Source organism: Lygodium microphyllum, chromosome 29 (genome assembly GCF_053477565.2).
Source record: "Lygodium microphyllum isolate KBCC chromosome 29, Lygodium_microphyllum_v1.1.10, whole genome shotgun sequence".
Taxonomy (NCBI): Eukaryota; Viridiplantae; Streptophyta; class Polypodiopsida; order Schizaeales; family Lygodiaceae; genus Lygodium; species Lygodium microphyllum.
Genome location: NC_141163.1, coordinates 84,721,712 through 84,736,137, shown reverse-complemented (window position 1 = coordinate 84,736,137; position 14,426 = coordinate 84,721,712). Strand labels below are relative to the sequence as shown.

At 45.3% G+C, this 14,426-nt stretch overlaps 1 protein-coding gene across 1 annotated transcript in view; it reads left to right on the top strand.

The window, feature by feature from the left end:
* The window catches only part of LOC148010863 (Zn-dependent exopeptidases superfamily protein), a 198,549-nt gene extending 184,648 nt beyond the window's left edge, over positions 1–13,901 (top strand). The window contains exon 21 of the mRNA XM_087671354.1: positions 13,344–13,901. Coding sequence (XP_087527480.1) covers positions 13,344–13,487 — 144 coding nt within the window. The 3' untranslated portion in view covers positions 13,488–13,901. The remainder of the gene's footprint in view (positions 1–13,343) is intronic.
* The last annotated feature ends 525 nt before the right edge of the window (positions 13,902–14,426 follow it).

Here is a 14,426-nt window from a genome sequence, read left to right as displayed (position 1 = left end):
CTACAGGAGGGAGGAGGTGACGAGACAGGTAGAGAAGATTTGGACCAGAGAGTGGGGCAGGAGGGGCCAGATCACAGAGGAGGTTGCAGAGACCCTAGCTGAGTCAAGCAGGATTTGCCAAGAGGCAACCATACAAGCCAGGCAGCAAAGCTGAGAGGAGAGAGCACTCTGGCGAGACCTTACAACCACGCAGAGATTATTACAGGTGGCACCAGGAGATCCCACTCTCCACGCAGAGAAGGTGCGTGGACAAGCAGCCATTGCTGGCCTAGAGGATAGGCGCTCTGAGTTCTCTTTCTACACCTCAACAGCTTTCTGGGCGCAGAAGGGGGACACGATGTGCAGGGAGTTTTTTCATGTGCACCAGCCTCACACCTCTGGAGATCAGATACGCAGCCTCCGAGATCAGTATGGGAGGACCCATTCTAGGCCAAATGAGGTGATGGAGATTACTACCGATTACTATAGTCGCCTCTTCCAGCAGGAGACAGCCTCAGCTAGAGGACAGCGATGTAGACAACAGGTCTGGGATTATATTCCGTCCCTCATCATAGAGGAGATGGGATGCTCCCTCCTAGCCCCTTCACAGAGAAGGAATTAGAGGAGGCTTTCCATACACAGGATGGGCAGAAATGCCCGAGAGAGGATGGCCTCTCTAAGACTTTCTTCGCTACCTTCTAGGAAGTGGTGAAGGACCCCCTACTGTTGGCCTTTCAGGAGATTTTCACTTCAAGACAGATGCCAGGGAGTCTATCAGCAAGCCTGATCAGTCTTCTCCCCAAAGGGGGAGACCGGTTGGAGCTTTCCCAGTGGAGACCGATCACCTTACTGTCAGTGGCCTATAAGGCACTGGCAAAGATGATTGGTAGGTGACTACGCCCCTTGCTTCCGAACATCATCCATGACACACAAACAGGATTTGTCTAGGATAGGAGCATCCTGGACAATGTATTCACCTTCTTTGAGGTGACAGAGTGGGCCCAGTACAGTGGGCAGAGACTGGTTGTACTACTCTTGGATTTTGAGAAAGCCTATGACAGGGTGGACTGGGATTTTCTAGAGAGCACCATGGTAAGGTTGGGTTTCCCCCAAGCTTGGATTTCTGGGGTCTCCGCACTTTACAGATCGGCCACCAGCAGGATTCTCATAGGAGGGAGGCGAGGGGAGGAGTTTCGGCTGGAGAGATCGGTTCGACAAGGATGCCCCCTGGCCCCGTACCTGTTCCTTCTCTTTGCAGAGGCGATGTCTCGGCGAGGGGAGGAGTTTCGGCTGGACAGATCGATTCAACAAGGATGCCCCCTGGCCCCGTACGTGTTCCTTCTCTTTGCAGAGGCGATGTCTCACTTTCTCAGGTCATGTGTGAGTGGTTTACGTGGCCTCCGACTTCCAGTAAGAGAGGAGACCAAGCTGTTAGACTCAGAGTATGCAGATGACACAGCGCTCTACATAGAGGACGACGAATTGATGCTAGAGAGAGTGAGGTTGACTCTTGAGGTGTTCTGCACTGCAGCGCAAGCAAAAATCAATTGGCGAAAGTCGGTTGGTTTCCTCACAGACCCGGACTCTAGCACGGAGTGGGGCGTCCACCTGGGATTAGATGGGTAAGCAAAGGACAGACCGTCCGGTACACTAGGGTTCCAAGTGGGACTCAACATCACTCTCGCCTAGCAGTTTCTTCCAGTCCTCGATTCTATTCGGAGGAAGCTGACCTTCTGGAGCACGGCTCGCCTCTCACTAGCCGGCTGAGCCCTGGTTGTTAAACCAGGTCCTCTTAGCGACGGCCTGGTACATCGCCTCGTGTTGGTGCTTCTCCTCCTCCTGCGTAATACAGCTTCGCCGCCTAGTGCGGAATTTCCTTTGGTCTAGGTCAGATGGCTCCAAGGATTCCAGGGCCAAGGTGGTGTGGGCAACCATTATACGACATCGGTCAGAGGGAGGGCTTGGGATCATAGACCCAGAGTATCAAAGTATGGCCCTCCTAGGCAAGCTAGTTGTTCGCGGCCTCACATAGGGAGGGCAAACTTGGAAGGTCCTATTGTAGGAGGGTCTTCAGGATTGTAGACCGAGACTTGGCGGTGAGTGGAGGCCGTCCCTGAGATGGATCTTCACGACAGCCCAGATCACCCCCCCCAAATCACCCTTCCTACGTAGCTTGCTCTGAGTGTGGCAGGGCCTCCGTAAGGCCCTTATCCAAAACCCCCTAGGTTGCCAGGAGGAGATAGACCGTTAGCCGGTGATTTGGAACCCCCAGGTCAAGGACCGGGAAGGGGCACAAATCGGCAAGTGCCCCCACATCCAGTGGCCTGGTTGGGAAGCAGGCCCGGCTCGTACAATCAAGACATGGCGCGAGGTGTATAGGATGGCCAACGAGGAGGCGCTGAAGCAAGTATTAGGCTGCCAGCGAGGAGTGGAGCTGAGAGAAGGGAGATAGACGTAGCAATACCTCGGGAGTGGCTTGCTCCCCCGATCTGAGAGCCGATAGAGCCTCGGGAGGTATGGGCCGCCAAGTTTTCACCAGCAGGCATCCCCTTACAAGTGGCAGGAAAAGTGGGTGGCGCTCCACCTGGGACATTTTTCACATTGCAGGAGGGGGGGCGTCTGGCTCTTGACAGAGGGCAGCAAGACGAGGGGATAGCTGTCCTTTCATGGAAGAGGATCCGGGTGGTTGGCCTTCAGGGGAAGATATGGCGGCTGGACCCTTTGGTCTTTTGGCGGGAGCTCAGGAAGTGGCACCTCTGGATCTGGGAAGGAAGGCCACTTGAAGAGCTGGAGTGGGATCCGGAAGAGTGGCTTTGGCCGGCCACTGCGGTCATCAAGAAGCCACTGAGGTTTCCGGGAGAGTGGCTTTGGCCGGCCACTATGGTCGCCAAGAAGCCACTAAGGTTCCTAGAGTACACCACCAGGATTGGCAGACACGTACTGATGCAGGAGGACATGGATTTGGCACCGTCATGTAGCAAGCATTGGGTGGAGCAGAGCATCACAGAGCCGTTAGGACGGACCTTCTGGCGTCGCCTATGGGACAGCTGGAGGCCGAGGAGGGTGTCGTACTTTTTATGGTGGTTGGTGGCACACGGAGGCTTGGCGGTGGGAAGCTAGCTTGCCCAGATGCAAGAGGGAGTTTGTAAGTACTCCATATAGGAGTGGATGGAAAACCCAAAGCACTGCCTTTGGTCGTGTGAGGCGGCACAGCTCGTGTGGAGAGGAGTATGCCGCATCCTGCGCCGCATTACACCCAGCCTTGGATGTATCTCTTGGGGTGCTTTTTGTTGGCAGGCAGTCAGCCAAGGCCGTCACCTTCTGTATGAGGCCAGGATGCAAGACACGATATTCATGATCGAGGCAGGGTCGTGCGCAGTGGTGGGTTTAGAGGCTCTACCCATCCACTAGGTACTGGAGCCCACAGCAGACCACTTTGAGGTATGGGAAATCATAGGGAGTCTTATTGGTTGGCATATCTGGAAGGTGCGGTGTCAGGTGGCTTTCGGCGTAGAGAGACCTTCAGTACAGGCGACCCTAGCGGAGCTCTCTGGATCTCCATCATCCACTCCCTTCAAGGCCAATGGGATCAAGTGCAGGGCGAGTCCAGGGCTCGTGAGGAGCTTCATGGTCATTTCATGTGCACTTGGGGCTGCCAGGACCTGTTCTTCGTGATGCAGGCAAGCAGCCCCGGATGGCGATACACACCCCCCCCCCCCCGCCCCCCCCCTTTTCCCCATGGCTTCTTGCCCCTATCTCCCCCAAACCGCCTTGAGAGGCTTGTATATATAATGTATCTGTGACTTTCACCAGCTCCAGCTTGGTCTGTTGAGCATGAGCACTTCTTTGTATTCAGTTTTTTTTCTGAAGTAATATAATTAGCCACGTTTTATTTGCAAAAAAAAAAAAAAACTCACTCGCCACTTGAGTTTCTAGATACCCTAGATACCAATTTTTGTAGGAGATGGCTCATGTATATAAAAATGCAATATATAATGGATTGTTTACTATGGACTCATGTTGCTCATTGGATGAAACCACAACAAGATTGGTAAAGTATTGCATGCATTAGCAGCATATACCTTCCCTCATGTTGTGGCTTCCTCCACCCCACACAAAGTATTGCTCCACAAAACAGTTGGTTTGATGATGAGTGTGATGGTTGAGTACGCTAGATCCTATGGATATCTAGGGGTCGCATTTACAAGACCTATATTTTCATTGCAATGCAATAGTTGCTAGGTTGGATAGAGGTTATATGGTACTTAGGAGCATTTGAGGAAAAATGTACATATGCTTAATTCTAGGAATCCCGGACTAGACAGACTTGCTATACAGATCCCCAATATGGGGGCAAGTCTTTGCAAAAAGACATGGAAGAGTATTGAAAGGCCACTAATGATGATCATTGTTCATATGATAAGAATTAAACCATCGTTATCTCATGAGATTATCAGAGCAAAGATTGAAATACCACATGTGGTCATGGACACATTATTTTTGTCAATAACTTGCTTACAGAGAATATGGGAGCTCCCTAGATATAGATATCTACGATTTGCATTGACTTCCTTTGGACAATTAGTGGAGAGTGGGGACACATTGTTGGAATGCAGAGATGCAATCATGATTCAAGACACCTGGATTAGAGTTGGATGCACTCCCACAACTCCAATATAGTTGGATTGCCCATACTTAGATCTCACTCATATAGAGCATAATTGAGTTATTAAGGCACATATTGTGAAGATCAATACAAATTGTACATGGGTGTATCCCCTAGAGCCCCTTGGTACAAAGATGGCACAATATCAGCATAATTTCCTACACGTGTCGACAAAGGGACTCATTGCCAAGCAAATATACATTGATGTCCACCTCTCCCATGGGATACACATTGCTATTGAACATATACAGACATCATCACACCAGCTCAAGATTGAGACAGCGCAATATGTCTAAGGATGCAAGCATTTGCTAGTTATGCCACTAGGAAGTTGAGTTTCAGGAGCACTTTATTTGTAGATGTACTGTGTGTTATGAGATCTGAGAGAGATTTCATTGCCTTTTTCAAAAGGGGTTTGGACCTCTCCATAGGGTGATGAAGTATAAGGACTAGAGATGCCTAGGATTATTCTTGTTAGAGGTCTAGGCATATAGAGAGAAGCTACTGAGGAGCAAGACAAGATAGAGGTAGAATTAGCGAGCCAACAGGTACTTACATATTTTTTCAGTGCTAGCTCATTAGATGCTTCTACTACAAATGCTACCACCATAGTAGTGCCACCACACCATCCACAAGTTAGAGGGATTACAATAGTCCAAGCTGTTATGAGCAAGGCAAGTGCTCTTCGAGAGTGAGGAGATTGCTCTCATAACTTACAAGAGAAGGACTTGAAAGAGAAATTGAACTAGAACTTGATTCCGAGATAACTTGATTACAAGAGAACTTGATTATGAGAGAATGCTCTCAAAGGGGTGGCTTGATTACAAGACAAGACTCAATACAAGATAAGACTAGAACAAGACGGCTGAAAGAGGACTTACCTCACAAGCGCCTCACAACTAGTGTTGGCAAGACTAAAGGGCTTGTAGCCTAAGACCCCAATGATGATAAGCAATGTTGATGTAAGTGTTGATGGAAACGTTTTTTTAAACTTTCCAAAGAACTATCTAGAACCTTCTTAGAATCTAGTACTTTCTTGAATCTTCTAGAATGTTTTAAAATGTTCTAGACTCTTCTAGAAACTCATGGAACCAAGGCTATACCAACTTGCATACGAACCAACGGTTGTGCTTGCTTGAGCATCTGTTACATTTACCCCCCTTCTAGCACTGAGTTCAAAGTGCAACGACAACACACCCAACAAAGAAGGCTACTTTAGCAAAGGTGGAAAAATATATGTATCCTAAGCACTAGTTGGCTACAATTGATATGGTCAAGGAATGGGTGGAAGCAATATAGAAAAAACTACCCAAACCTTGGTGACTCTACCATTGATTTGCTCTATTTTGGCCAACAAATTTAGGATTAAGAGACAACTCCCAAGGATATAGGACAATGCAGATTCGACTATCAGAAAATAGATCCTAGCATCATCTCAATCCTTTTATCCACTAACATCTCAATCCAACTCAAACTCCTGATGAAAGAAAGCCTTGCTATATGGCAACATGCAAAAGTCATATGGATGTCACAAGCTTGCACCATTGACTAGATATATTAGACTACAAGTGAATGGGATATCAACCTCCAAAACTAGTTTCCACTCTTGAAATACTCTTGACCGTTAAGGAAAAAGACATAACCTGTGATGCTTCAGCAACAGAGAATATTGACTTAGAAATAGATGGGAATGACGATTTAGACCTTGAAATACTGCCAGCACACAGGTTCGCAAAGCTAGAACAAAACTTTTGATTCATCTTAGGTGCAAACACCTTAAAAATGTCACACTTGAAAATGAGTTAGAAATGAAGACCCAAAAGAAGAGCACTCATCCTGAGGAGAAATGTTGGTAGAAGTACCCATGTTTGTTCGCTTGCATCATGAGCCATAGCTATTCCAATGGACAAGATACTATAGTTTTTCTCTTGAAATTCTGGAATCCAAGATTGTCTACTTCATATTTTTGGTGATCTTCAATTATGATTGGAGACAATGGCTTTGGTATTCTTCTAGGGATATTGGATATATGGCATGGCTCTAAGATTGAAACATGGAATACAGTATGGATTTTCATGGTTAAGGGAAGCTGGAGACGATAGGTGATTAGATTTACTTGGCCAAGAATCTTGAAGGGCCCAAATCGTTGATAATCTAGTTTTTGGGAAGGGCAAGAAAAACATGTATCACGTCGAAGAAGCCAAGCTTGATCTCCAATTTTGTATGATGGGCGTTGCATGCGAAACTTATCTTCTTTTCTCTTATATTTCTCTTGGGCTTGTTTAATCTGTGCTTGCAACTCTTTATGAATATCAAAGAGGTGTTGAACTAAGTCTGTAGCAGCTGGATTCTTCTCTTGTGATCTTAAGGGGTAATAGATCCACCCAATCGTCTTGATGATAATTGATTATGTGTCCAAGGTATTGCTCCAAGAGTTGATTCATTCTTTTTGTTTGTCCATCGCTCTATCGATATTGAGGAAAGATTCACTTGTACTCCTAGACGTATAAAGAGGCTTGTCCAAACCCAGATACAAACTAGGGGTCGTGATCACAAACAATACCATCAGGTAATCCATGGTGCGATATACTTGTTTTGGGAAGAGCCTTGCTGTCCCTTTCCTTTCCCATTGATACTCTTGGTTGTTGGGATAAAATGCGTCATTTTTATGAATGATGAACCTCCACCAAGATGGAATCATACACTTTGGAGGAAGGTAGTTCAACAATGAAGTTCATGGATAAAGATGACCACGACTTACTTAGAATTTCAATTCTTTTATGAATTTCATGTAATTCAAAAAGAAAGTACTGTTAATGAGGATATCAAAACCTGTCCATGCATGGACTTGAAAGAGAAATTGAACCAGAACTTGCGAGATAACTCGATTACAAGAGAATGCTCACATAGGCGTGGCTTGATTACAAGATAAGACTCTATACAAGACAAGATTAGAACAAGACAAGGATTGAAAGAGGATTTACCTCGCAGGAGCCTCAAACTTGGTGTTGGTAAGATTGAAGGGCTTGCAGCCCAAGACCCCTATTTATACTAAAATTGAGGAGGTTAAGGGGAAGCTTCCAAATGATGACATCATTTAGGACATAAGTATAATCGACATAAGTGATAAGCAATGTTGATGTAAGTGTTGATGCCTTTTCTAGGGCTTTTCAAAGATTATTTTTAATCTTCTTAGAATTGTTTAATATTTTTTGGAATCTTTTAGAATGCTCTGGTCTCTTCTAGAAACTTCATGGAACTAGGCGTATACAAGCTTGCATACGAACCAAGGGTTGCCCTTGCTTGATCGTCTATTACACAAGCAACCACACTGCAAGGGCATAGCACCCACCACCCTGTCACTATGCTCGACATCCTTACATCTAACCATATTTGAGCCATCATTGCTCACCTTTAGAGAGATAAGTACTTCCCCTAGTAGACTCCATGTCTTGGACCCACCCATGACAAATATTCTTGCCTCGAGGAGAGTACATTGTTTCTAGAGAGTCATATTGATTGGGCTAGGATCCTACAGGCTAGCTAAAGGATCATCGAGAGATCATTTTATACATGACTGTCATGTATTTACAATAGTCACATTTAGTCATTTTCATTATTGTTCTTTAGTTTGAGACGACATGGCTAGATGTACTCATTTCTTTGTCTCATAGGCCATTTTGTCTTTTTGAAGACATTGTTGTTCTTTAGTCGAGATGACATAGTCAGATGTACTCATTTCTTTGTCTCGTAGGCCATTTTGGCTTTTTGAAGATGTAATCCATCTCTCTCTCTCTTCGTAAAAGGTAATTGTATTAATTACGGAAAAAATGTACAAGATTACATGATTACATGATTACAAGAGACACGAGGGCCCTAGGCCAACGTGTGGGAAATCCCCGTACTAATGCACTAAAAAGGTTACACCAATCATGGCAACGACCCAGAGGCAATTGCCATATGCCAGGGATGCAAATCCTCGCGAGGGAGCAAGTCGGAGTGCCGGATGAGATCTAGCTACCAATGCAAGAGCCCTTTAAGCCTGGCAATATATCTCGGTACATTAGAGGCCGAATCAAAGAGAAAAGCATTGCGCGTGGTCCAAATGTGCCAGCATCCCCAGTATCTGAAAAAGTGAAATAAGATCTTTATATGTAACTGTGGCGGTGTGGGGTACATTGGGCGCACAAAAACCCAATCGAAAGGAGTTAGTGAGGACTCCACCACTGCGCGCCAGATTTGCGACAAGAGTGACCAGATATTCTTGGCGAGCGGGCAAGAAAGAAAACGATGTCGGGCCGATTCCGCAATAGTGGTACAGAAGAAACAATTGCCATTGGAGATTCGACACTTGGAAAGGGCCGAGGCAAGAGGAAGACCACCAATCATTACCCGCCAAAGAAAGACCTTGCATTTGAAAGGTGCCTTATTCAGCCAGCCTTCCATTAGCGTTGCCTGCGATTTCCGCAGTCCCCAAACAGTATTAGCTTTCACACCCAGCCATTGGTGATCTTGAATGAGAAGATGATACACCTGATTAGTAGAGGCCTTTTCCAGACTCAACCGGCCTGCAAGGTCCCAGTCCTGCCAAGAACGATCCACAGCCAGGGCAGGAAAGGATTGCCTACCCTGAAGCTCCGACAAAAGCTTTCCCCATAAACCACGGTATCCGCACGGGATCCTGAAAAGTCTCCTAGCAGTCCAAAACGATGTGAGGACATTGCGAGTGGCAAGGGTAGCATCCGCAATCGAAGTCACACCTAAACGGGCCATGCGGTTAAATCTCGGTCTGAGCTGATGTTTGTCTTCCCATGAAAGTAATCTCGATACTACCAACAATTCCAGTTGAAAGGAGTTAGTCTGCAAGCGGTCCCCCACTGGATGCCAACGGGCCTTTTGGAGCACCACTTTCCAAGAGCCGACCAAGTGCAGTAACAAAGAGGAAGAGGGACTGGAAAATCGAGACTCAGCATTAAGGATATGCCACCAGGAGGCCCGAAGTCGTGTGTTACCATGGCATAGCCCGCTGTCCTCAAGAAAATAACGGGCTATGATGGTCCACGGGTGATGATCCACACACATGGCACGAAAAAGAGACCAACGAAGAGCCAGCATATGAGTTTCTGCATCCAAAATAGCTCCACCACCCATGCGTTTAGGGGTATATGTATGTAACCATGAAATCCACGAAATGCCTGCTTGCAGTGAATCCTTCTTCCATAGCATGAAACGAATGGGATGAGTGAGAGCCTTCAAAGTAGTAGGCGTCCACGTCAGCAATGGCAGGAAATATGTTAGCATTGGTAGCATAATTGTCTGAGCCACTTTGAGACGGACATGGAATGGCCACGCTTGCGACTTCCAATACATAAACTTCGCCGCTAGTTTTTGTGAAATCCACTCCAGTAGGTCCTTTGGCCGTACATCCACCCCCAATGGGTATCCAAGATGCCTGACAATGGAGCCACGGGAAACCACCTGCCCCTGCCAGCCTAATGACTGTAAATCAGGCTCCATGCAACTAAGAATGGCTGACTTAAAGGCATTGATGCGAAGACCAGAGGCCTGACCAAAGAGCATCCAAACATCTAATGCCTTTCGAATGTTGTCCGTGTCCGCCCGCAAAATCATAAAGGTGTCATCAGTCAAAGATTGGCTAATGAAGTACTACCCCAAAGGAAGAGACAATCCTGCCAGCTGAGCAGAAGCCGCCATTGAGGATAACATTGAAAGGACCGGGTGAGTCGCCAGGGCAAAGAAGAGAGGACTCAAAGGGCAACCCTGTCTAACTGAGCGTGCAAGGACAAATGGCTCTGTAACCCCACCATTGAGCATAACTCTTGAAGAAGCCACAGCACTAATGGTGTAGATCAATCGGGACATCCGAGTACCAAAGCCCATAGCAGACATGAGATTTGCAATGAAAGACCAGTCCACATAGTCAAACGCCTTTGCCAAGTCCAATTGAATCAATACCACTTCCTGACTGGAGTGCCGCGCATAGTCAATAGCCATTTGCACATTTAAGATATTATGCAGAATGTTGCGGCTCTTAATGAAACCATATTGGAGAGGATCGCCAGCACTTTGGAGAAGATTTTATACATCGAGCCCATCAAAGAAATTGGTCTCCAGTGTTGCAGCATTGACGGCAAAGGGACCTTTGGAATCAGTTTGATAAGGCCTTCTTTCCATGAGGAAGGCATGACCGCTGTTTCCCAAACCTGCTGAAACAGGACCGCCAATGGCTTCACCAACTGCGTGGCCGAGTTCTCAAAGAATTCATTAGTGAGACCATCCCAACCAGGACTTTTATCCTTAGGCAGGTGCAACAAAACATCCATAACCTCCTCCTCGCAAATATCCGCCTCCAAAGTGGCTTGCATATCAAGTGGAACCTGCTGGCGGACGAGATGATAGAAGACCGAGCGGGCATGCGTAACCAGGCTAGAAGGCGAGGGAGAAGAACCCAGAAGTTCCATAAAATAATTTCTGCACATATTGACAATGGTCTGCGGATCAGTGACCATGCGACCTTCCGAATCCTGGAGTCTAGTCAGATTTTCGCGAGCCGGAGAAGCATGCAAGGCGCGAAAGAACTTATGAGACTGGCAAGCACTATCTTGCAATGTGTTAGTCAAGTTATGCAGCTTGGCCTGCTGATAAGATTTCAACTGAAACACTTGAATAAGATGGGCCAATCGCCTCTCCAGTGACAGCAGAAAATCATCATCTGGGGAATCCACGAGCAAGGAATGGACCAAAGCCAATAAGTCCTCTGCTGCATGTCGACATCGCCGACAAAGAGAGGCATGATGAATCCCATACTGCCGAGCAACCCGCTGCACATTAGAGAGCAGCCGTGCAAATGAAGCCAAGCCCTCAAAGACGAAGTCCAATAAGAACCTCTCAATCAATTGCTGCATATAGCCCTGAAAATTTGGATGCTTCAAATAAGAGGAGTTGAAACGTAAAGGGAGCCTATCCAGCAATTGCATAAAAGGTGCAATAGGTTGTGCCCGCATCTCAAGCTGGAGGGGGAAATGCCGCATCTCAAGCTGGAGGGGGAAATGGTCCGACAACGCATATTGCTGCAAGACCTTCATTTCCAGCATCTCGGGAAGAAAATCATCCCCCTGTATGATATACATTCGGTCCAACCGCGACCAAGTAGTTGCATATTGTGTGGAATGAAAAGTAAACCTTGAAAAAGAAGGGTGAAGCCATGACCAAAGATCTTGCTTAAGTACGCGCAAAGCAAAGGAATTCCACACCCGGCTTTCCGGCGTATCCATTACCGAATGCCCTGAAGTGGACTGAGAAGAGTCAACACACATATTGAAATCTCCCATCAAAAACCCCCTTTGGCCAAGTGACATGGAGGCCTGCAAAGTCGACCAAAGATCCCGTCGGGATGCGGGATCATTCGGAGCATAGAGGCCCAGCAACCATAAAAAAAGGCTCTCTCAACCCTACACTTCTCTTATTTGTATGATCGTTTATATATGATGTATCTGGTCCCATTTATGTACTTGTAACTTGTTTGTTTGTAGCACATATTGTGCACAAGGCATATACCATAGAGGTTTTGGCATGTTACTCTCAAGCAATCATCTTGTATACTCTGATAGCATTCCTATTTAGACTTTACACATTTATTCTATCTTTAGTCCAAGATACCCAATATGTTTTTTTTTTCCATACTAGTATCGTACCACACCATTTTATAAGGTACCATTGTAGTACCATTTATTATCATATTGTATAGTATCATACCTTTCATACCTCACAACTATGCTTTATATTTGGAATGAAGGTATGATTGAGCTATCTATCTTCAAGGACTTCTCTTTGAAAAGTCAATGAAGCTGATAAATTCACATTTTGGGGATTGTTTATCATAGTAATTCTCGTAGTAGGAATGGTGTTTGTCACATCCATGCAGTTCACTATAACACATCCTTTTCAGTATTGAATGACCTTTTCTTATTTGCCATTAGTATGTCTATTTCTTCCTTTCACTTAACGCTACCTTCAAAGTTTTTTATTTAAGGGGAGAAGGGCTTGGGATTACAATTAGGAGAGTTCCATTCTCTCACTGAATACCTGTGACTTGTGGTCCCTTTCTAAGGATGACTCTGAAATGCTAATCTCAATCCATCAGAGCTCTTGCCAAAAATGAAACTTAATGCCAATCTCAATCCATCATGGCTCTTTGCCAGGAGTGAAGGGGCTGGTTTTGTGCGTGGTCAACTTATGGCCTTTTTAGAAAAAGAGCCTAGAGGTGCGTAAGCTGGTCAGCAGTATTTTACTGAATTTTTAATTTGCCAAAAGCTTCAAATTTGGAAAGGTAAGAGTTCAAACACTGAGGAGTGGTAAAATCAAGCAATCAGGGTACCTGAATTACAGCTTGCCATTTCAACTCACTTTAATGTGCTGTTGCAAGTTCTCTGGTATAATGATGCTAACTTACAGCCCAGAGTCTTCTTGTTCTAGAATGAAACTTAGCTAACAAAACTGATTGCAACCATCATATTAAGCATGCATATTCCTTTGACCAAACAAATATTCGGCATTTAAGTTTTCTTATTGCATGCAGCAAGCCATGTGTTCTATCTTATATAACTGGAGTAAGATTTGAGGATTGACAAAAGTTTGAGATCATTTTTACGAGACTGACCTTGAATCAATTTTGCAGGCAAAACATCATTCTTCATTGAGAGTTGATTTAGCTGTACTGGATCAGAAAATGGAACAAGACACACAAGCTTTAGCTAAATTATTCCCTCCTTGGGCAGCTGTTATTGCTGCATCCAGTTATCTCTCTTCCTATTCATTTTAGGAGATGCCTCTCAATTAATCATCTCAATCAAATTTTTTGGCCTTGCTGCAAGTTGCACTTTTCAACCCTTGAGCGGATGCACTTGAAATGGCTGAAATGTCTCTACAATTTACAGTGTAGATTACAGGTGCAATTGTCTGGATTAATGCCCTCGTATATACAGCATATGATCAAAAATTGATGTATGCAGTCTCAACATGCTGGCAATTGAAATCAAGAGAAATTTTTGGGTTAAGCTTGTGCAGTAATTCTTTGTTCATATGTACATGCATGTAATCTGAAACCACACATGCATGTGTTTACACATCCATATGCTGTGAAAATTCAAGGTTGTAAAGTGCAGCTGAAGTTCATAGCTCTCATTCTGAATATTGGCATGCTGCTTTCTTAATCTACTATGTAAGAATGGGGACTATCTATTGTCTACTTTGCAACTTAGTTTTGTATCTCAACTTTGCTTGGATAAACTTATCACTTTTGTGACATCATGTAGCTGATCCAAGTGAAGTTGTTGAGGACTTTGCCATATAGCCAAGCAGAGTTTTTGAGAGCCTAGTCATCTTTATGGTTGGAATGTGTGGGGTTGGTGGTTGGGTGTGCAGAGGAGCGTGTCAATGTATCTTTTTTTGGGGGATGGGCGGTTTGGTTTGGTTTTGAGGCACATGCCTTTCCATAATGCAAATCATGGGTTTGGAAACACGCAAGCAAAGCAATGTTATTGAGGACCTAGTCATCTTTATGATTGGAAATTGAGAGAGAGAGAGAGAGAGAGAGAGAGAGAGAGAGAATGTGAGTATATTAACGTCTCTAAAAGGCCAATGTGGCCTATGAGACCAAAGCAATACATATAATGATGGCGTGTTTCTTATCTGGAACCAGAAAAGATGAAAAACATGCCTTTTAAGATTGAAAAGTGAAATAGCATCCTATAAAAAGAAA